Raw genomic sequence first — 21,973 nt, forward strand, 5'->3', positions numbered from 1 at the left:
TATACCATACCTGGAGTAATCCTATTCTTATGTCTTTTTTTCTTAAAAGGGTTTAACACTGTAAGGGATTGGTAGTGGTTCTTCTTTGGTGCAAGTCATACACAACTTACAATCTAATTCATCTGCCATATGATAAAGTACCTGTCAAATAATAAACTTCTCTCCGTAAATCCTGAATCTGGAAGATGTGGGCTTTAAGTATATGATTGTGAAAATACCAATAGCTTTGTATTTATTGTGTCCCCAAAGAGCATTTTACATATAAAAATGTCATATGTATATATATGATATATAGTCAAATGTATATATAATTTTTGAAAATATACATTTTAAAATTGCACTTTATATTGGAGTAAGTTCCCTAGTTAATAATTTCACACTTGGAAATATTGCTACATTCTGTGCAATATTCTGAAAAAATGGCAGGACAAAATTTTGAGTCCATATCATGAATGACAAAATACATATATTTAGCTCTAACAGTTCACACTTTCAATTATAACACAAGAATTGCCACCAAACCAGGCAATTCAAATTCAAAATGTCTTTTACTAATGGTGACTTTTCTCTTTTCTCACCTCTATATATTAAGAATTTCAACACTCCCCTCTCTTATAAGGTAACAGACTGATCACAAACTAGGACTGAAGATAGTAGTTACCAAGGTGAAATACAAAAGTGACGGGCTTATATTAATTCATTACTTACATTCTTTTCTAAGAATGTAACAGTGAGAACACACTAGAAGAACATACAATTTTTGGAATTAAACAAGAGTCGACAGTGAGAAAGTCTGTTGGAAAGACCTTTCATATTTCTTCTCCATATTCAGCTAACATTTTAGAGCCAAACATGGCTCCTCCTCAATCACTTTTCTCTAGACTTTTCAAGGGCATCAGTTCTCTTAGCTCCTTCAGTACTAAGTTTACACTAACAGTAATACTGACTCCAACCCACACTACAAACGAATTGCTTTTCTGAGGCTCTTTCAGAGCAAAGGCAGTAATCTCCCAAACTGGTTACATTTCACAGTCCATAATGTAGCTAAATTTGAGTACTACCATTTTCAGATGTTAGAGGAGACAAAGACTCTCTCCCCTTGACCCAACATAAGAATTGAGTATGAGCATATTTATTCCCCCTACAGCATAGCCAGATCTTATGTAAAGATCAAAACAAAGTGAACAGGGTGTTAGTGAACCAGTTTCAAAGGTGAGGGGTGGGTGGGTAATGGAGTGGTTTGGGATTCAATGGAAACACCTTTATGAGTGCTATATTAAACAAGGTAGGTACACATATTGCCTGAGGGGTGGAAAACAGAAAGTTGGAAAGGAGGGAGGGTGTTGGGGAGGTGCTAGTAGTAACAAGAATAGGAAACTGGTGAGACAATTAACTTAAACCAACGAATAGGGGGTGGCGGAGTACATGTCAAAAAAAAAAAGCTAGCCTGAGAATATTTGCATTTGCCTTTTTACTTTCTGTGACCTTGTTTCAACACCCTGCCAAGGAATTCACTTGCCAGAGAAAGAGCTTACAGCCAGCCGGGCCTAGTACTAACTTGTCAGAATCTATACAAACAGGGAGCCACACCTTATGTCATGTGCATTCATAAACAAGAAACGGTCTTGCCACCCAAACTGAGCGTAGGTGACATCCACTAATATGCAGCCATTTCTTTTGAAAGTGGTTCTTGCACAACTATTCAGAATTTTGAAACGGGGGCTGGTTAGCTGAGAGCCCTTACAAAGGCCTAGCCTCCAGGCTGCCTCGAACGACAAATGGGAAGGAAGCAGAAAACCACGTGCCACCGGTAGGAAGTATATTATTACTACCCCGGTTCCCGAAAGTTCACTCTGGATGCGAGAGCAACGTCCTAACTATTTCTAACCATCCTGCGCGTAGAGGCCCGTTTCTGACTAGTCTTCCTCGTCCTGGGGCTGGGATGCCTGCCCGGTGGGGTCCAGCACGTAAGCATCGCCCTTTCGCGTCAACAGACGGGCCACTGGGCAAAAGCCCGGGGCCACGGAAACACAGTCCAAAGCGCAAAAGGCGGGTCAGGTGCCCGGGCGAAGGCAGAGCCCGGCACGCCCGGGGCCGGCCCGGGAGGTGAGGGCGGAGGCTTCAGGGCGTTTCGGCACCATCCGCTGCTCCCGGGTCTCCCCACCCGGGCTGGGGGGTGACGGCAAGGTTCTGCGGACGCACTCGGGGCCGCGAGCAGGCCTCGGCCGGTCCCCCGCAGACTCGGCAGGTTCCCACCCCCGCAGCGGTCCCGGTGCCGGACCCCAACCTGCAAGTGCCGCCCGCACCGCGCATCTCCCGGAGGCTCGCGGCCAGCCCCGCGTTTCCCTCCGGAGCCACCCCAAACCTTCAACCCGAGGGGGCCACCCCTCCACGTCAGGGGTCCCTAACCTCCCGCCATTTCTCCACGTCGCCGCGGCTCGCAGCCGAGCTTCAAGGTGACACCTTTGAGACAGCGGGTCTGGGGCTCTGGGCCCGAGCTCCGGGGCTCGTCTTCCCGCCACTGCCCCGTCGCCTCACCTGGCAGCGGCAAACGATGTCGGCGTCCTGCGCCAGCAGATCCACCACCTTCCCCTTGCCTTCATCGCCCCACTGCGCCCCGAGAACCACCGTCACCCGGTTCCCTCCGGGCCGCGCCCTGGGGCGGCCGCAGTCGCCATTGGGCAGGGAGGAGGCGGCGGGGTTGGTCTCGGCGAACGCCATGGCTCTGTGACGCGGGGAGCGCCCTGAGGAGATGCGGACGGCGAGGAGTGCGCGAACGGAACTGCTCCGCGGCCGCCCGCCACATGCGGAGGAAGACGGAGCCAGAGGCCCGCCCCGCCCCCGCCCCGCCGGGCCGCCAACCTCCAGCCAGGCCCCGCCCCGCCCTCGCCACAGCCCACTCAGGGCGGGCCGGGATGGCCCCGCGCGCGCCGGACTCCGCGGCACCGCCTCTAGGAAGAGGCCCCGCTGGAGGCAATCTCCGCCACCTGAGGCCGAGGCCACGCCCCTTCCGCGACGGGACGCGCCACTCAAGTGCGAACCCCGCGAAAGGGGGCGGGGAGGGCGGGGCCGGAGCACGTTTTAGCGTCAACGACCTGCCTACCCGCCTTACTCTTTTAAAACGGAAGAAGCCGGAAGTGCGTCCCCCAGGGTAGGACTACAATCCCCAGCATGCACGGGAGGAAGAGATTTTTTTAATTTAAAGTGTCCTAGTATCTGCCATCTGCAGGTTTCGGGTCGTGAAACATACTCACTTTCAGATTATTTTTAGTTACTTGGTTTTATTAACGGATGATATTGCATACGAAATACAGAGATTGAATTTTGAAATAAAGTGGGATGAGACTAAAGACCACAACTTTGTTTCTTGTATTGTTTGGGGGGGTCACACCCCGGCTGTGCTCAGGACTTACTCTTACTTCTGCAGGCAGGGATCTCTCCTGGCGGGCTAGAGTTGGGGAGCAAGGGGACCAAACCCACGGATTGAACCAGCCCCCAAATGCACAACTTTTTGAATGGAAAGTAAAGATCCAGCGCTAAGGACAGAAACTTGGGAAAGAATCTTCGTGTTAACTAAAACAAATCGTTTTTGCATTTTGGGTAAAAGAAGTCTGGTCATCTTAGTGCCTGAGGAAAAAGTCAGATAGTATTCTGCTGTTCCTTCAACCAGGAGAGACTAAACACAGGCTTTAGGTTTGGATTCTTTTTGACAAAGGGATGGCGTCAATAGAAGTAAAATTCACTTTTGAATTTAAGAAATAAACTTGTCTTCTGGCAGTCTCTTGGAAATTCCCAACATTCTATGATCTTTATGTTTTCAAAAGTGGAGGTAGGAACTCTTATACTAAGAGGCAGCCTTCCAGATAAGAATGCAAGGTTTTGGGGCTGGAGCGATAGCACAGCAGGTAGGGCGTTTGCCTTGCACGTGGGCGACCTGGGTTCGATTCCCAGCATCCCATATGGTCCCCCGAACCCCACCAGGGGTGATTTCTGAGTGCAGAGCCAGGAGTAACCCCTGAGCATCTTCGGATGTGACCCAAAAAAAAGAAAAAAGAATGCAAGGTTTTAAATATGTTTATAAGAATGCAAAGCCCCAGGGCACATTTTTAAAAGTCTTCTAATTACCATAAGAAGCTGAAATTATAAATTGAGTGCTTTCAAAGTCTAAGGAAAAGTTTTTTTTTTTCCCAAGAAGAAAGCTTTTCTTGAGAAGTCACCTCTTCTTAATAATTTTTCTACAAGATCAAAAACGGTGATTTTTTTTTTTTTTTTTTTGCTTTTTGGGTCACACCCGGCGATGCACAGGGGTTGCTCCTGGCTCTGCACTCAGGAATTACTCCTGGCGTTGCTCAGGGGACCATATGGGATGCTGGGAATCGAACCGGGGGGGTCGGCCGCGTGCAAGGCAAACGCCCTACCCGCTGTGCTATTGCTCCAGCCCCAAACGGTGATATTTTTTAAAAGCAATATGGCAGAGGACTTTAAACTGAGAACTAGAAATCAAATAGAGTTTTAGCCTTCCTCAATTTCACATTAGTAATACAAACGCAGGATTAAATTACAGAAGTCATATGCTATAGTGCACTTTGCTCTTTTAATCTCTGCTGCTGTGCATGCATCTAACAGTGGAGATGTGCATCTGACCCTTGAGGCTTGGACCTCTGAGGCGCAGTCTGGGCGGTTGAGGAGCAGATAAGGACCAGACTTCAAGTCCGCACAGAGAGTGGCCATGCTGCTGCTGTGGCTGAGTTGACAGCGTTGGGCCCTCCACCCTGTTTGTGGAGGTCGAGATGCCCGGCGCTCATGGGGGAAGGGGGCTGACGTCACAGGGTGAAGGTGGCCCTCCCAGGAGCCCTCTGGGGCCCGAACTACCCGCTCTTTCAGCCAGGACTTCGACTTGACCCATGCTACTGGGGCGGGAGAAGAAAGATGCTTTTCCTTTTTTTTTTTTTTTTTTGCTTTTGCTTTTTGGGTCACACCTGGCAATGCACAGGGTTACTCTGGCTCTGCACTCAGGAATTACCCCTGGCGATGCTCAGGGGACCATATGGGATGCTGGGAATCGAACCCGGGTTGGCCTCGTGCAAGGCAAACGCTCTACCCTCTGTGCTATTGCTCCAGCCCCGAAAGATACTTTTCTAAGAAAACTAGGCAGCTGACCTTAGGTTTATTATTAAGAAGTTATTGGAAAGGTTTGTGAGCAAGTGTTTGATAAGGTATAAACACTACTCATATGAAGAAACTTAATTCCAGGGGCGGAGTGGATCTGTAGCAGGTAGGAGGCCTGTTGCACGACTCCAGCCAGGGTTCGATTCTCATCCCACATGGGCGCCCAGGCCCCACTAGAAGTGATTCCTGGGCGCAGAGCCAGGAGGAACCCCTGAGCATTGCCGAGTGTGCCACCCCTCCCCCCAATTTTAATTCCTATATTAGGTAATTTGATATAGGAGACGACAACTGAAGTTCTGAGAGATCTTCTTTAATCCGAGTTTGACTTTTGTTGCTCAGGACTGGGTCTCAGTCATAGAATGTTCCAATACCCATCTCCAATATGTACATTTCACACCACCAATGTCCCAGTTTCCCTCCTGCCAATCCCCCCACCCCACCCCCAGCCTCCCTCTATGGCAGGCACTTTTCTTCTTTGAGAAAGAAAATGACTCTAGTTTCTTTAGCCACATTTCCCTCCATACCGTGTTCCCTGTACCACTAGAGCTGGAAGTTAATAAAGATGAATATTGCTGAGAATGAAGAGATATGAAGTCGTGCAGCCACGCGGTTTAAGATTTCTGTATTTTGGTTATTTTAGTAATTAAGTCCAGGGAGATTTATGTTAGAAATTGTATCATTTCCCTTCCTGGGGCAGCATAGGGCTATTCTCAGCAATGGAAAACTAATTATCAAATGCTTCCTTGTCAGCAGGGCTGTTTTTTGGGGGGAAACTCCAACAACAATAGTGAGTTTTGTTTTGAAATATGGACTGTAATCAAGGTAAAGAGAAAATGAAGTGAAATTATTAGCTACGCAGGCAGGGGTGGGAGGGATACTGGGGTTTCTGGTGGTGGAATATGGGCTATGGTGAAGGGATGGGTGTTTGAGCACTGTATAACTGAGATATAAGCCTGAAAACTTTGTAACTTTCCACATGGTGATTCAATAAAATAAATTACAAAAAAAAACCCTAAAAAATAAAATAAAATAAAGATGAACAGGGTACAGGGTCAGCAGAAAGGGTTTGCCAAGAAAGGTAGTTTCATAATTTAACAATTAGGTTTCATTGATAAATCATGTATCTTAACTTTTTAAGTCAAAACACAAAATCTACTGTATATTATTTCTTCTATCATGATAGGGATCTTACAAGGGGAAGTATATTTGAAAAAGTCTGATGAAAGTATATTTCATTTAAATTTGTAGGGATTTAAAATGCTTGAAACGCATAGTGTTTTGTAGTAAATAAAATGTGTTTCATAATAGTGGCAACTGACATTTAAAAAATCAGAAATCTATGAGGTCATATAATTCTGATGAAGGAATCACATAATTATATCCCTGAATTTACACATAAAGGTACACCCAGAAATTTCCTCTGATTTAAGATTATAGAGATGGTACAATTCTGAGAATAATTAGGTCTCAAAAGCAGACATAGAATAGTTTATTGATATTAAGGAGCCAAAGAAATTTTAAGGCAATTTTTTTTCAATAACCATTGACTTTTTAAAAAAATTTTTTATTAATTAGTGAGTCACCATGACGGTACAGTAACAGATTTACACATTTTCATACTTGTGTTTCACTCATACAATGTTCGAGCACTCCTTCCTCTACCAGCGTCCATTCTCCACCACCAGTAAACACAGTATCGCAGTATCCCTCCCACCTCCCAATCCCATCCCCCACCCCACCTCTGTGGCAGGGCATACCCTTTTGTTCTTTCTCTCTCTCTCTCTCTCTCTCTCTCTCTCTCTCTCTCTCTCTCTCTCTCCATTTGGATGTTGTGGTCCACAATAGGGGTATTGAGTGGCCATCGTGTTCAATCTATAGTCTACTTTCAGCACGCATCTCCCCTCTCGAGTGGGTCCCCCAACCAGAGCTTACTTTATGTTCCATTCTCTGTCTGAAGTGTCTTTTCCCCCCCAGCATGTGAGGCCAGCTTCCAAGCCATGGAGCCAACCTCCTGGTACTTATTTCTACTATTCTTAGGTGTTAGTCTCCTACTCTGAATAACCATTGACTTTTGAGCACTTGAAATATGATTAGTCCAAATTGAAAATTTTAAAGTATAATTACTCTGGATTTCAAAGACAGTACCAAACACACCTCTTGAGTACTTTTTTTCCCTTTGGGGGCCACTCTCAGCAGTAAAATATGAGCTCCAACCCTTTAAGGTATTGCATCATCTGAAGAATTATTTTATATAAATTTTATATTAAATATATTTTGGCATGCTCAAGGGGTTGATGGTCACTCTGGTCCCTTCTGTGTGAATATAACAGTTCATTACTTCTACACAGCGATATAGTACTAGTGTAATGCTGGAATTACGTGTAGTACTAGTGTAGTATGATGTAGTATGATGTAGTACTAGTGTAGTGCTGGCAGTGCTGGTGGTCATCACTACCACACCCAGTAGTGCTCAGGGACCCTGTAGGGATTCACGCATTGGAATGCTGCCAGGGACAGGTGATGCCAGGGATCATATTTAGAACATTGTGCCTTGTAAGGCATGCCTTTCAACCCTTTGAACTAATCCCCAAGCCCTAGAATAAAAGACTTTAAAAATTATTTTTCTACTGTCCTGACCTTTTTTTTAATTGTTTTTGCCGTTGTTTTAATGGGGTCTATTCCCCACACTTTTCCAAAAAAGGTTGGAGCAATCGGGAGAGATTCCCACTTGCAGTAAATTTTTCCCCACATACACGACATCACTGGTTGTTTTGGTTCTTTGTGATATATGCCAGTCTCACTGCTGTATGAGATGATGAACTCTTATTGATTGACTAAAATATATATTTAAAATTACTTTCACTTATTTCTTCATGCTTTTTTAATTTGGCCACTAGAATGCTTTACAAATAGATGATTTACATTATCTGTTTTTCATTAACAACCCAGCTTTTAGCTTGAACAAGTATACAGAACTGAAACAGAGAAATGATAATGAATAAAAACCAATAGCTATTTGCTTTTAAGTGCTTCAAGTAAAAATATAATATTTTCTATTTTTATCTTTTTTCATTTTATTTTAACTCACTTTATAAGTAAAGGAATTAGAGCCAACAATCTTCAACTGTTTTTCTGTTCCAAAAGAAAAAGAAGCACCTGAAAAAGTATTTATTTCTGTGTAGTTCTTTTTTTAATTTTATTTTTATAAGGTTGTTCACATTAATTATTTACATTCAATATTTCAGCACCATTACACCTTCTCACCACCATTATTTCGAATTGTCCCACCACTATTCAAGCCTGCCTGCCAGGGACAGGTGCTAGATAATTTATTTTCTCTTGCTTATTATGAATATCATGAGAGGTCATGGGTCACAAAAGTGGCCATGTGCTTCTGGAATTCTAAAATTGTAAATGGTTGTGGTGCAGAGATATCTCTGTAGGGAGCTAATCCATTTTGAGATTTATTTGGGAGTCTCTGGATCAAGGCCCTTGATGTGCTGTGTGGCGCCCAGAGGCAGATTGTGAGCATGACAGCCAGGACCCCAAGCAGGCGGGAAGACAGGAGGGCGCAGCCTGTCTCCACTGCCACCATGTGGCCTGGAGTCTTTGTCCCTGAACCCATGTACCTGGGTTTTGCTTCTGGAAGCTCGTGACCATCAGGGTTTCATCCTGAGTGGGTGAAGAGGGCATTGTACAGTTTTTTTGTTTTGTTTTGTTTTGTTTTGCTATTGAGCAAATCTGAACAAGCCTGGAATGGTTGTATAGGTCTGTAATATCCCATGATTACTATTGTTTTTTTCCAGAAAGCTTCTTGGCTGGAATGTAAGCTTTTGACAGCACAAATGTGTTCTCACTTTGAATAGACCCTCTCTTATTTGGAGGAGGATATAGTTCTAATGTTCACACCTGACCTTTTTTTCAACAGGTATTCGTGTAACAGCCCAAGCTTCCTCATTGCTGGCAAGAGAACCACTGTAAGTATTGAACATTTCTAAAGTTTAGTGTCAATTTTTTTTTTTTTTTTTTTTTTTTTGCTTTTTGGGTCACACCCAGCTATGCTCAGGGGTTACTCCTGGCTTTGCACTCAGGAATTACTCCTGGCGGTGCTTGGGGGACCATATGGGATGCCGGGGATTGAACCCGGGTCGGCCGCGTGCAAGGCAAATGCCCTACCCGCTGTGCTATCGCTCCGGCCCCTAGTGTTAATTTTTAATGCCAAAACATAGTTTATCATGTTTAGTTGCATGGTGCAGTGTAATTTTTTAGATTTTATTTATTTTATCTCACTTCAATTTTTTTCTACTCCCCTATCCAATAAACTTTCTTAAATATGTATGTTGTAGACAAAGGTAGGGTAGTGTTGTTTTGAGTAGCACTGTAGCACTGTCGACCCGTCCTGTTGTTCATCGATTTGCTTGAGTGGGCACCAGTAATGTCTCCATTGTGAGACTTGTTACTGTTTTTGGCACATCAAATACACCATGGGTAGCTTGCCAGGCTCTGCCATGTGGGCGGGATACAGTCAGCAGCTTGCGGGCTCTCCGAGAGGGACGGAAGAATCGAACCCAGGTCAGCCGTGTGCAAGGCAAATGTCCTACCAACTGTGCTATCACTCCAGTTATTTAGAGTATTTTTGTAATTTAATATTACAGAATTGTATGACACAGATAAATATCCATGCAATGTATTTTATGAGCTACTGAGAGTGAAAGAATGTGCTAATTCTTACTTTGGGATAATTGGTATTAAACTACCTAAACAAACCCCAATAGCTGATATAACCCAAACTATAGACTATTTTCTATTTAAAACTATTTTCTTTCCTTTCAGTTTTTATTTTCAAAGTTCTATGTACATTTCATTTATATACTAACCAAATATTGGTTTTAAATGTTTCAGTTCTCATTTGTGGAGAAAGTTCTCTTGTGGAACCTTGGGTAGGATGTTTGTCTTGCACGCGGCCTACCTGGGTTTGATTCCTCCTTCCCTCTCGGAGAGCCCAGCAAGCTATGGAGAGTATCTCGCCTGCATGGCAGAGCCTGGCAAGCTACCTGTGGCGTATTTGATATGCCAAAAACAGTAACAACAAGTCTCACAATGGAGACGTTACTGGTGCCCGCTCGAGCAAATCAATGAGCAATGGGATGACAGTGATACAGTGATTTTTGAATCACCATGAGATAGACCATCACAAAACTATTCATGATTGGGTTTCAGTCATACAGTGTTCCAACACCCATCTCTCCACATCCGTGTATATTTCCTACCACTAATGTCCCCAGTTTCCCTCCCACTACTCCCCTCCTGTTAGAGACTCTGGTTTGTTGGCACCAGGCTAACTGCCCCTCTCCAGTTTACCATGGCATCTTCAGCTTTGCTCAGGTCTGAGATTAACTGTGGCTTTGGATCTCTTTCAAGATTTATGTATGGATCTCTGAAGGGAGGCCAGTAGAGGAGCTTACATGGTAGCTCTGGAGTTGGTTTGTGGGGGTGACTGCCGGAGTTTCCAGAAGAATAGTGAAGTGGGGGGAGAATTAACCCATCCCAACTCTGTGAAAGCCTGGGGATTTCAGTCACAAGATCTGCATATACAAATTTTCAGCTGGTTAATATCTTGGTGAGATCCATCCTAAGACAGTGGAGTCCCAGGGCATGGAGGCAGTTTTGGATTGTGGAGCCAGCAGCTGCCAGGGGGCTCTGTTTGAGTGGGCACCAGGCTGACCCACCTCCAATCTACCCCAGTCTGTCCCAGATTAACTGTGGCTTTTGAACTCTTTGAGATTTATTTATGGATCTAGAAGCAAGGCCAAATAATGAGCTCATATGGCTGAGCCAGAGGTGGTTTGTGGCCGAGGCGCTATAAACCTAACTTTTGGAGGTATGAAATGAATTCTCGGGAAACTTGGTCCTGAGTTGTTGGGGTCCAGCCAACAGCAGCAATTTCAGGATGTCAGGCACCACCAGGCTGCTGATGCAGTCCTCACACAGGTCCAGGTTGACCTGGCAGTGTTGCGACCCCTGGACTCTAGTGGCAACAGCAATTAGGGTCCCTGGCAGGGACCAGGACCCAGCCAGGGCTGCTACCATTTATTGTCTGGGCACTCTGAGTGAGCTGCAATCACCAGTCCATCAAAGCCTGACCAGGAAGCACACGCCCCCATTCTGGGTCTGCAGACAGTTAGTTCTCGGGGAGGTTGTCCTCCATAATATGCTGGAGACTCGTCCGAGAAAGAAATGGTAGCAGGGCTGCCCCACCAGCGGCTGAGCCAGAAGTGGTGGCTTTTATTAGACTTGATGCAGCTTCTAGGTCCAGAGTGGGTGCCCAGCTGTCCATGAGTTTCTGAAACCACTCAGCTGTCCAAGCTGGCTTCTTATGGCAGGTACTTGGGGTCCCACTGCAGTTCAATGGCCCCGCACCCTGAGCCTTGTGGGCAGTGGTAGAGTTTTTTTAGTTTTCATGTGGCTTCTGGGCCCAGAGCAAGTGCCTGGCTGGCAACAAATTTCTGGGGCCGCCCAAGTCGTAAGAGACCTGGGATGCCACAGCAGTTCCAGGCACCAGGCGGGCCTTGAAACATGCCTTTTTAAAGAATTGATGCATTCATTCCTGCAAAATTATGGAGTTTCTGTGCCATCACACCCCACAGTTCAGTGTTCTGAAGCCACCACCATTCCACCTGCGCTGCTGCCATCATGGTTTTCTTTTGATTTTTTTCATAGATGATTTGTTTGGGGTTTTTTTTGGCTTTTTTGGGTCAGGGATTACTCCTGGTTCTGCACTCAGGAATTACTCCTGGAGCTTGAACTCACTATTTGGTACTGTCTTTTTTCTCTCTAGTTTACAGATGAGTGAGATAATCAGTATTTGTCCTCTGACTAATTTGGCTTAATATGATTTTCCCCATATTGCAGTGTACTGCATGATTTTCTCTTTTATTATAGCTGCACAGTATTCCATTGTGTATATATGCCACAACTTCTAGATGCATTTATCCATTGTTAAATATTTGGGTTGCGTCTATATCCTTTTGTTTTAGTTCAGCTCACAGTCTAGATGCATTTCTATAAGTCTCTGGGTGCCAAAATGGGTTAGTAGACCTCCTGGATCATAGTCTTGAAGGAGCAGAGGGGCCAGCCATGTCATGCGCGCTACTCCGGATCTCATCTGGGCCGAGGGCGATGATTTGTTCTTTAATCTAAGGAATCTCTTTAGTATTTCTTGGAGGAGGGGCATGCTCTGTGGGGGCCATTCCTGGTTCTGTACTCAGGAGTCATCCTGGCAGTGTTTGGGGACCATATACAGTGTCAGGATGGAAAGAGGGTTGGCTGCATGCAAAGAAAGCAACTTACTTCCTATACTATCTCTCCAGCCTTTTAAAGTATTTCTTATACGATAGATCTTTTATGACAAATTCCGTTTGTGTTTTTGGTCTTGTATCTGGCAACGTATTTCTTTCTACATCATACTTGAAAATTAATTTTGACTGAATATGGAAATTTCAGTGAATTTTTTTCTTCCCACACTAAATGTCATTCCACTGCCTCTGCCTTCTATTATTTCTGATGAAAAGATAACTGTTAATTTTATTGGTTGAATGGGGATAAGGTAGGTGGAGGTTTTTTTTTAATCTGTAATGACTTACTTTACTCTTGCAGCTTTTGAGAATTTCCTCTGTAATAGTTTACCATAGGTATCCTGTTGATCCCTTTGTATTTGTCACACTTGGAGTTTTTTGTCCTTCTTGGATGAATAGATGAATGATTTCCATTAAACTTTGGAAGGTTTCCACTATTACTCTAATATTCTTCTCTTGCCAAATTTCTCTCAATCTCTATAAGGTTTTCTTTATACCTCTCCCCTCACCCCGTGTATTCTTTGGACTTTGTTCTGTATTATCCTTCAGATACTTTCTTCTGATATTTCCTATATATTTTCTATATTTATTCTGACATTTCTTATATATTTTCTATATTGAGGTCTTCTGAAAAACATTTTATATTCATGATCGCATTTTGAACTCCACAATTCCTATTTGTTGTTTTTATTCTTTTCTAACTTTTTATTAACATACCTATTCTTTTTTTTTTTGCTTTTTTTTGGGGTCACACCCGGCAATGCACAGGGGTCACTCCTGGCTCATGCACTCAGGAATTACCCCTGGCGGTGCTCAGGGCACCATATGGGATGCTGGGATTCAAACCCGGGTTGGCTGCGTGCAAGGCAAACGCCCTACCTGCTGTGCTATCGCTCCAGCCCCTATTAACATACCTATTCTATGAGGATAACTATACCTTCTTCTTCTTCTCCATGTTTGCCTTGTTATATGCACATACTAATAATAGCTACTTTGAAGTATTTGTTATTCAACATATGTTCTCCTTACAATAGAAATAAAATAGTTTTTGTTGATTGCCTTTTTCCTCTGAGTGGAGAAAATTTTCAGTTTCCTTTGTGCATTTAGTTGTTGAACCAGACAGATGTATAATGTATGTTTACCAACCCTGGATACTTCCCATCCAAGTTTTATTATCTGTATTATCGCTAAGATTTGAAAAAGAAATAAAGAACTTTCCAGATTAAAAACAGTGAGAATAAATCATCCTATTGAAACTATCCATCAAAAAATATTAAAGGGAATTCTATGAAAAAAAAAGAAGCCCCACGTGGAAGTAATTAGATACCCCAAAATCACAAAATGTGAGAGAAAAGAACAATAATGGGTAGGTTTTATTTCATGTTTGCTGGTTATTTCCTTATTACTGCCAGTCTGTTAAGTTCAAAGAATTTACAATGTCAGAAATTGTATTTTTAGATCTAAATTTTATTGTTTTTCTAAATAATCATATTTATCTGATGGGATTTTATGTGTATTCATTTATTGTCAGCATATTTTCTAGTCTATCTTTGAATAAAGTTATATACTTTTATTTTTTAAGTGTTGTCTTAATTATTGTTTTGTTGAATAATTTTGATTTGATATTTTACATATTATATTCTAATTATTTTTCAATTCTAAAATTTATATTTTCTTTTCTTTTTACTTTCAATTATCTTCTTTTTTATCTTGTCTTTTTTTTTTCTGAACAAGGTTTATAATTCCTCAAGTTCAGATCGTTTATTATTCTAAATACCCATTTCGTGATAACTAGATTTCATGTGAACGGGTGAGATTTTATTTTTTTAATTTTTTACACAGTAATTGATTGCATTCAACATTTCAACACCACTCCCACCACCATTACACCTTCCCTCCATTATTTAGAATCTTCTCACCACCACTAAAGTCTGCCCCACAGGCAGATGAGATGCTAAATAATTTATTTTGGATTGCTTGTTATAGGTTGGAGTGATAGCACAGCGGGTAGGGCGTGTGTCTTGCACTTGGCTGACCCAGGTTTGATTCCTCCACCCTTCTCAGAGAGCCCGGCAAGCTACCAAGAGTATCCTGCCTGTACGACAGAGCCTGGTAAGCTACCCAAGGTGTATTCGATATGCCAAAAACAGTAACAACAAGTCTCACAATGGAGACGTTCCTGGTGCCCGCTCAAGCAAATCGATGAACAATGGGATAACAGTGATACAGTGATACAGTGATTGCTTGTTATGAATAATATAGGATGTCTAAAACTTTAAATAATTGAGGTCCAGAGACATCTCTGTGGTGTGCTGCTGTCTTCTGAGATACATTTGTGAGTCTCTGGATCTTGACCACTAATGCACTTAAATGGCACCCAGAGACAGTTCATGGGTGTGACAGACAGGACACTGGATGGGTGGGTAGATGGGGAGGGAAGGCACATACCAGCCTCCATGTGGCCTGGAGTTTTCAGTAACTGGTCCTTCATACCTGGGTTTCTCTTCTGGAGGTTTGTGGCCTTTGGGGTTCACTTGGATAGGCAGAGAGAAAACGCCTGCTCCATCTGAGGCGCCCCAGTGAAATCAGCTCGGCATGGGGTCCAGAGAAATCTCCGTGGTGAGCTGCTGTCTTCTGAGATTCGTTTGTGAGTCTTTTATTTTTTAACCATTGTTATCCATGCACTGGAATTTGCCATTCTGTTAATTATACTTTTTATAGCACTTTGACTGGAGCAATAGCACAGCGGGTAGGGCGTTTGCCTTGCACAAGGCAAGCCCAGGTTTGATTCCTCCGTCCCTCTCAGAGAGCCCGGCAAGCTACTGAGAGTATCCCGCCTGCGCGGCAGAGCCTGGCAAGCTACCTGTGGCATATTCAATATGCCAAAAACAGTAACAAGTCTCACAATGGAGACGTTACTGGTGTCCGCTTGAGCAAATCGATGAATAATGGGACGACAGTGTTACAGTGCTATAGTACTTTATTCCAGTACCACACTCATCATCAGAGTGTCTTCTTTCCTCCATTAGTATCCCAGTGGCCCTTCCCAGGCACTCTCTCTCCTGTGAAATCTCAATCCTGTAGACAAAAATCTCCAGTCACAGTGACTTTTTTCCCTTACTGTGTTTCTTTACATCCCACATATGAGAGGTTTATCTTTTTTACTGTGGCGGGTAGTAAAACCTGCACACATATAGATGAGTAAAACTAAACTCTTGAAATTCCACAAAATTGTAAATCATTAGTAATTTTTTTCAAAAACTATTATTTTTACATGTATATGATTTTAAACAATTAACAGTATGAATAATTATACTAAAAAATTTTAAAGGTACACAAAATAAATTAAAATAACAAATATACAGTTTATTAAGAGTAAGGAGAGGAGAATTTAGAAAAATTTAAAGGGAAAATCTGAATAGACCTGGGGCTGGAGCGATAGCACAGCAGGTAGGGCGTTTGCCTTGCAAGCAGCCGACCCAGGTTGGATTCCCAGCATCCCATATGGTCCTCTGAGCACCACCAGGGGTGATTCCTGAGTGCAAAGCCACGAGTAACCCCTGTGCATCGCCGGGTGTGACCCAAAAAGCCAAGGGAAAAAAAAAAGCAAAATCTGAATAGGCCTATAAATGTATTAAAGGGAGTTTTATTCTAAAAAAGCAATATTGGCTTTATGCTAGAAAATATAGATAATGTGTAAGATCTGCATTCATAAATAAAACATTAATAAATTAAAAAGTATTTGTATTAATAAGCAAAATATTTTAAAATCCATGTTTATAAAAGATTACCTGCATTTAAATGGAACATTCAATAGAACTGACGCATTAATTCATTATTGAAAAACATATTCTTTAGCGAACTAAGAATAAACAGATCTTTCTTATTCTGGTATAGGGCAACCATAAGTGTCATGAGTAAATGTGATACTCAATGGCCAAATGCTGAGAAGTATTCTTGTCTTTCAAAAAAGCTTCTTTCTTTCAAAACTGATATCAAGGCAATGACTTCCCTATGCTGGTACCTGCTCATGAAGTTCTGTGTCATTCCTTCAAATCTGAATACTCTAGTTCAATAGAATATTTTTGGTGAGGTGTTCAATTCATTTAGTTGTATTGTGGTTTTTTTTCTGTTTTGTTTTGTTTGCTTTTGTTTGTTTCCTTTGTCCCGACATTTTCTTCTGACTCAAAGTTTGCTTTAATAGATCTACTGTGAATCTTACAGGCTTTCTTCTGTATGTGAGTTCATTTTTTAACTTGCTGCTTTCAACATTCTGTTCCTGGCTTTTGTCATTCTGACTATTATGCATCTTGTAATTTTTCTATTGGGTTATATTTTCTTAGGGACCCCTGGGGCATCTTGCATGTGGTTTCCTGTATTCCTCAACTCCAAGAAATCTTTATCTAAGAGTTCTTAAACTATTGGTTCTTTATCAGATTTGTTTTCCTGTTCTTCAGGGACGCTGATGATTTTTATATTGTTCATTTTGAACTTATCCTATAGTTCTCTGGTGTACTATTCATTTCTTTTCAGATATTTTTCTATCTTCTGTTATTTTATAGAGGTTTCTTGCATCTCGTTTTAAAGATCATCAATCTTTTTTCTCAGCTTCTGTTATTCTGCTGCTCAGACAAATCCATTGTTTCTTTTTTATTTTTATTTTTATTATTATTATTATTTTTGCTTTTTGGGTCACACCTGGGGTTACTCCTGGCTCATGCACTCAGGAATTACTCCTGGCAGTGCTCAGGGTACCATATGGGATGATGGGAATCGAACCCGGGTCGGCTGCATGCAAGGCAAATGCCCTACCCACTGTGCTATCACTCCAGCCCCGTTTTCTTTTTTTAAATATCACCCATCATACTCTTCATTTCTATCACTTCTGGTTGTCATTTTCTCATTTTTAATTCTCACATTCTGGTGCTCTTTTCTGAATAACTGTGACATTGTTTCTTTGGGTTCATTAAACACAGCACCACAATATCACTAAAGTTATTCTCAAAGAGTTTACAGTGGTGGTTGATACTTTTAGAGCCTTCCATATCATTTTTACTCATTGAGCTTGGAGGACTTCTTTATTTCTTCCCTGATTTTTTCTGTGCTCTCGCTATATTGATGGTGAATCTTTGTAGTTAGCCCTCCTGGAAGTTTCTGAGGTATTAGATAAAGGTGTTCCTCTTTTCCTTCACTGTCTGTTTTCATCCAAGTGACTGGAGGTATAGCCGTGAATAGTGTGAGGTGTAATGAGTAGAACATATGCAGTCACGCAGTTCAGGAAGTGTAGAGGTGGACCTGGAAGACTGTAGGAGTAAGCAGATGATCTGAGATGTGGAAGTGAGTGAACTAAGATATAGGAGGTCAGTATGGAAGTGCTGATATGCAACTTGGATAGAGGGGAATCTAACAGTTTCAAAAAGGCCCAATGGTTGTCTACCAAGAGAGTAACCTCATGTGGAAGGTTGCAAAGTAACCAAAGGGTTTGAGATGTAGAGATGGGCCTGCTAAGATGTACATTGGTATATAAAAATAAATCTTATTATTCTGCTTTTGCAAAACACATTTTGAGTTATCTTTTATTTTGAGTGAATTTTAGTAGTTGTAGTTTTCAAAGAAAGATTTTATTTTACCCTAGTTCTAAAATTTGTGTTCATGTGGTTCCTTATATTTGCAGTATTTTGAGAAATGTTAGTATTTCTGAAATTTGGAGTGAAATCTTTAATTTCACTTGTGATAACTTTCTCAATTCTCTTCTTCCTTTTTTAGCCTTATTAGAGTTTTATCAATTTTATTGATTGAAACAAATATTTGGCTTTGTTGAATTTATACTTTTCTTTTCTTTAATGGGGAGAAACTCTCAAGAAGCATTCAGGAGGCTGAAGGTACCCTTTCAGCAATCTCAGCAATGTGAGGGCCTGAGAAGGTGTGGTGCTTCTTGGGCTCTGCAGTTCGGGGAATATCCCTGGGATGTTTGGAGACCTCCAGAACTGACCCTGGTGATGCTCAGAGAACCATGTAGTTCTGGAGATCAAACTAAGTTTGGCCACATGCAAGGCATACACCCCAACTCCTTTACTGCTCCCTGGCCCCTGACCTAATTTTTTTTTCAATTTTGTTTTTGCTATTAAATATCCTATGTATATTTTCTGATTAAACAGCATTTGTTGTGTCCTTTTGTTGATTCATTTGGTTGAAACTTGACTCTCACTTTGAGAATATTTCCTCAAGAACTTGATACTCTAAGAATTTAGTTGCAAATATTTCAAAAATACTTTCAATTATTCTTGGCATGCTTTTTTTCTTTTACCCATGAAATAGAAGTCTAATTCTTAATCAATTTAAATATTTGTTTTATTTATTCATAAAAACAAATCAATAAAGTAATTTTATTAAATAAAAACAAATTTAAATAAAAATTAACAACCATGATTAATCATTTATTTAAATACTTATTTTACATATTCATTTATATAATTTTGTGATACTTTATAAGTGGTGTATAGTTTATTGGTGTCAAAGAATGTATTTCATATCATTGTATTTCATATAAATCAAATTATTTAAAAGTGGGCCAGGACAATAGTACAGAAGGTAGTGTGCTTGTCTTACATGTGGCCAGCCTCGGTTTGATCTCTGGAACTCTAACAGGGGGAGATAGGTAGAGAGAGGGGAAGAGGGGAAAGAGAGGGGGAGGAGAAAAAGAGAAGAGAGGAAAAAAACTGGATCTGCCTTTTATCTGCTGTCAAATTCCTCTGATTGGCTGCCTAGAGATTTAAAGTGACCTGGAGCTAGATACTTCTTAGTATTTAAGCACTGTGATATTAAATTTGAGATGTCTGAACAGGTGCATTATACTGGAGTTAGCTCAGATGCCCAGGAGAGCTCAGGTTCAAGCAGGGCTCAGACACGCAGGTAGTCACAGATAATGAAGAAAACTGGGTTGTTTTTCTTTAGCAACAAAGGCAAAGAGGAAAGAGAAATGAGGAATTTGATTTGTTATGCAGACTCATGTTGTTAAAAATTTAATTTTAAACCATGTTAAATGTGAGCACTGTGAAAGTCAGATGAAAGGAAACTTTGAGAGACTAATATTTCGTTCTTCTGTTCTCTATTTTTCTATTCCTAGGATGTGGTCAATCACAATACCAATGACATCTGATGATGAGCTAAAAGAAATTAACAGACTCCCAGTGGATTTTTTTCAATTGTTTAGTTACCGATAGTATTTTCTTTTTGACTGTTCCTTTCTTAACAATACCTGAAACTTCTAGTTTTCTGCCAATTTCTTCACTGAGTGGAAGTCGGTTAATGGCATACAGAGAGGCTTGTGCAATTTCAAATATTGTGGTGGTATCTGATATGGAGACATTTTAGTCAAACAATTTCTCTCAGATATAGACCAAAATCAGAGTGCCTCCAAATATTCTGACTGATGATGAAAGAAACAGTGTGTCTGATATGAGTTTTTCTCACAAAGGAGTATCTTTTGTAATAAAAGGTATCCTTCACACAAGAAGTATGCATGAATTTACCAGACTGGGAAAAAATTAAATTTTCCTGATGAAATTATTGGCATCACAACAAGAAAATGGTGCTGGGGCAAATATTTACTCAAGGTTAGTAAAAAAAATTTTTTTTTGGCATATCGAAAATGCCACGGGTAGCTTGCCAGGCTCTGCCGTGCAGGCGGGATACTCTCGGTAGCTTCCGAGATGGGCAGAGGAATCGAACTTAGGTCAGCCTCGTGCAAGACAAACGCCCTTCATTATTTTTTAATGAATCACTGTGAGGTACAGTTACAGAGTTACAAACTTTCATGCTTACATTTCAGTCATACAATGATCAAATACCCATCCCTCTACCACTGTCCATTCTCCACCCCAGTGTTCCCAATATCCTTTCCATCCTCCCTCATATTCCCCCACTCCCGCCTCTGTAGCAGGCGCATTCCCTTTTACCCTCTCTCTCCTTTATGGTGTTGTGGTCTGCAATGCAAGAATTGAATGGCCACCATGTTCTGTCTATAGTCTACTTTTGGCATGCATCTTCCACCCTGAGTGGGCCCTCCAAATACCCTTTACTTGGTGGTATCTTCTCTATCTGAGCTGCCTTTCCCCCCAGCATGTGAGGCCAGCTTCCAAGCCATAATAACCAAACTTTAAAAGGTGCCTGTCAAGATGACAGACTAGGACTGGAGTTGGGGCATAGGAGATGGAATCCGGGAACACTGATGGAAGGAAGTTGACAGTGGTGGAGGGATTCATGATGAAACATTGTAAGTCAAAAATGCATCTATGGGGGGCTGGAACAGCAGGTAGGGTGTTTGCCTTGCACTCGGCCAACCCGGGTTCGATTCCCAGCATCCCATATGGTCCCCTGAGCACCACCAGGAGTAATTCCTGAGCACAGAGCCAGGAGCAGCCCTTGTGCATTGCTGGGTGTGACCCAAAGAGCAAAAAAAAATACACCTATGAATGTCTTCATAACTTATAGTACTTAAATAAAATAAAATTTTGGAAAAGAAAGAAAAAATGTAGGATGAGAGGGAGGAAGAAAGAGGAGAGAGGGAGGGAGGAGGAAGGAAAGAAGGGAGGAAGGAACAAAGGAAGGAAGGAGCAATAGTATAGCGGGTAGAATGTTTACCTTGCACATGACTGACCTGGGTTGGATCTCCAGGATCCCATATGCTTCCCTGAGCATTGCCAGGAGTAATTCTTGAATGCAGAGCCAGAAATAGGTCCTGAACAGTACCAGGTATACCACCCCCCAAAAAAAATAATAAGAGAAGGAAAATAGTTGTCAGATTTGGGGTACACACCCATTGTGCTTAGGGCTCACTCCTGACTCTTTGCACAAGGATCACTTCTTGCAGGAATCAGGAGTGACACCAGGTATGGGACTGAGGTCAGCCCTGTGTAAAGCAAGCATACCTGTCAGGCTCTTTCTGTCTCTCTGGCCCACAATGAAGTATTTCTACTGGTAGAAATAATACATAAAAGAACAAAATTCTGAGAATAATTTTTCAAATGTCCAATATTTCTATGTATTATTTTTGCATCCAAAATGTTATTTAAAATAGACCAAAATATTCAACCTAGTAGTTGCTAAGTTTTAATTTTAAATGTAACAAATTAAATGACAGGAATTACTAATTCTATCTCTAAAATCAAAGGTTTTCTAACTTTTTTTCATTTTGTCTTAGGTTAAAGACAAAGTAAGTTACACAGCAGCTTGGACAAGAGATGCACTTTATTTTGGATATGAACATCTTCAATTTAACAAAAGAAACAAATAACCTGAGGCAACTTTGCCACATGTGCCAGCTGCTACTCTAAATATACAGAATGTTGAGTATACAGAACATCCTTTGGAGCTTGCCTTGTTAGTGGAGACCTGCACCAGTTACAACATCTTTATAATAATTAGTGAAAATACAGAAGAGTTTCTGT

At 41.7% G+C, this 21,973-nt stretch overlaps 2 protein-coding genes across 2 annotated transcripts in view; one reads left to right on the plus strand and one right to left on the minus strand.

The window, feature by feature from the left end:
* ADSS2 (adenylosuccinate synthase 2) overlaps positions 1-2,862 on the minus strand; it is a 41,810-nt gene extending 38,948 nt beyond the window's left edge. Inside the window, exon 1 of the mRNA XM_004605443.3 lies at positions 2,539-2,862. Coding sequence (XP_004605500.1) covers positions 2,539-2,721 — 183 coding nt within the window. The 5' untranslated portion in view covers positions 2,722-2,862. The remainder of the gene's footprint in view (positions 1-2,538) is intronic.
* LOC129398794 (T-box transcription factor TBX2-like) lies at positions 2,762-21,819 on the plus strand. The gene is made up of 3 exons (XM_055117877.1): positions 2,762-3,151; positions 9,098-9,146; positions 21,727-21,819. The coding sequence occupies exons 1-3, from the start codon at positions 2,805-2,807 to the stop codon at positions 21,817-21,819; spliced, it is 489 nt and encodes a 162-aa protein (XP_054973852.1). The 5' UTR covers positions 2,762-2,804.
* Positions 21,820-21,973: the final 154 nt, after the last annotated feature.

Source organism: Sorex araneus, chromosome 9, assembly GCF_027595985.1.
Source record: "Sorex araneus isolate mSorAra2 chromosome 9, mSorAra2.pri, whole genome shotgun sequence".
NCBI lineage: Eukaryota > Metazoa > Chordata > Mammalia > Eulipotyphla > Soricidae > Sorex > Sorex araneus.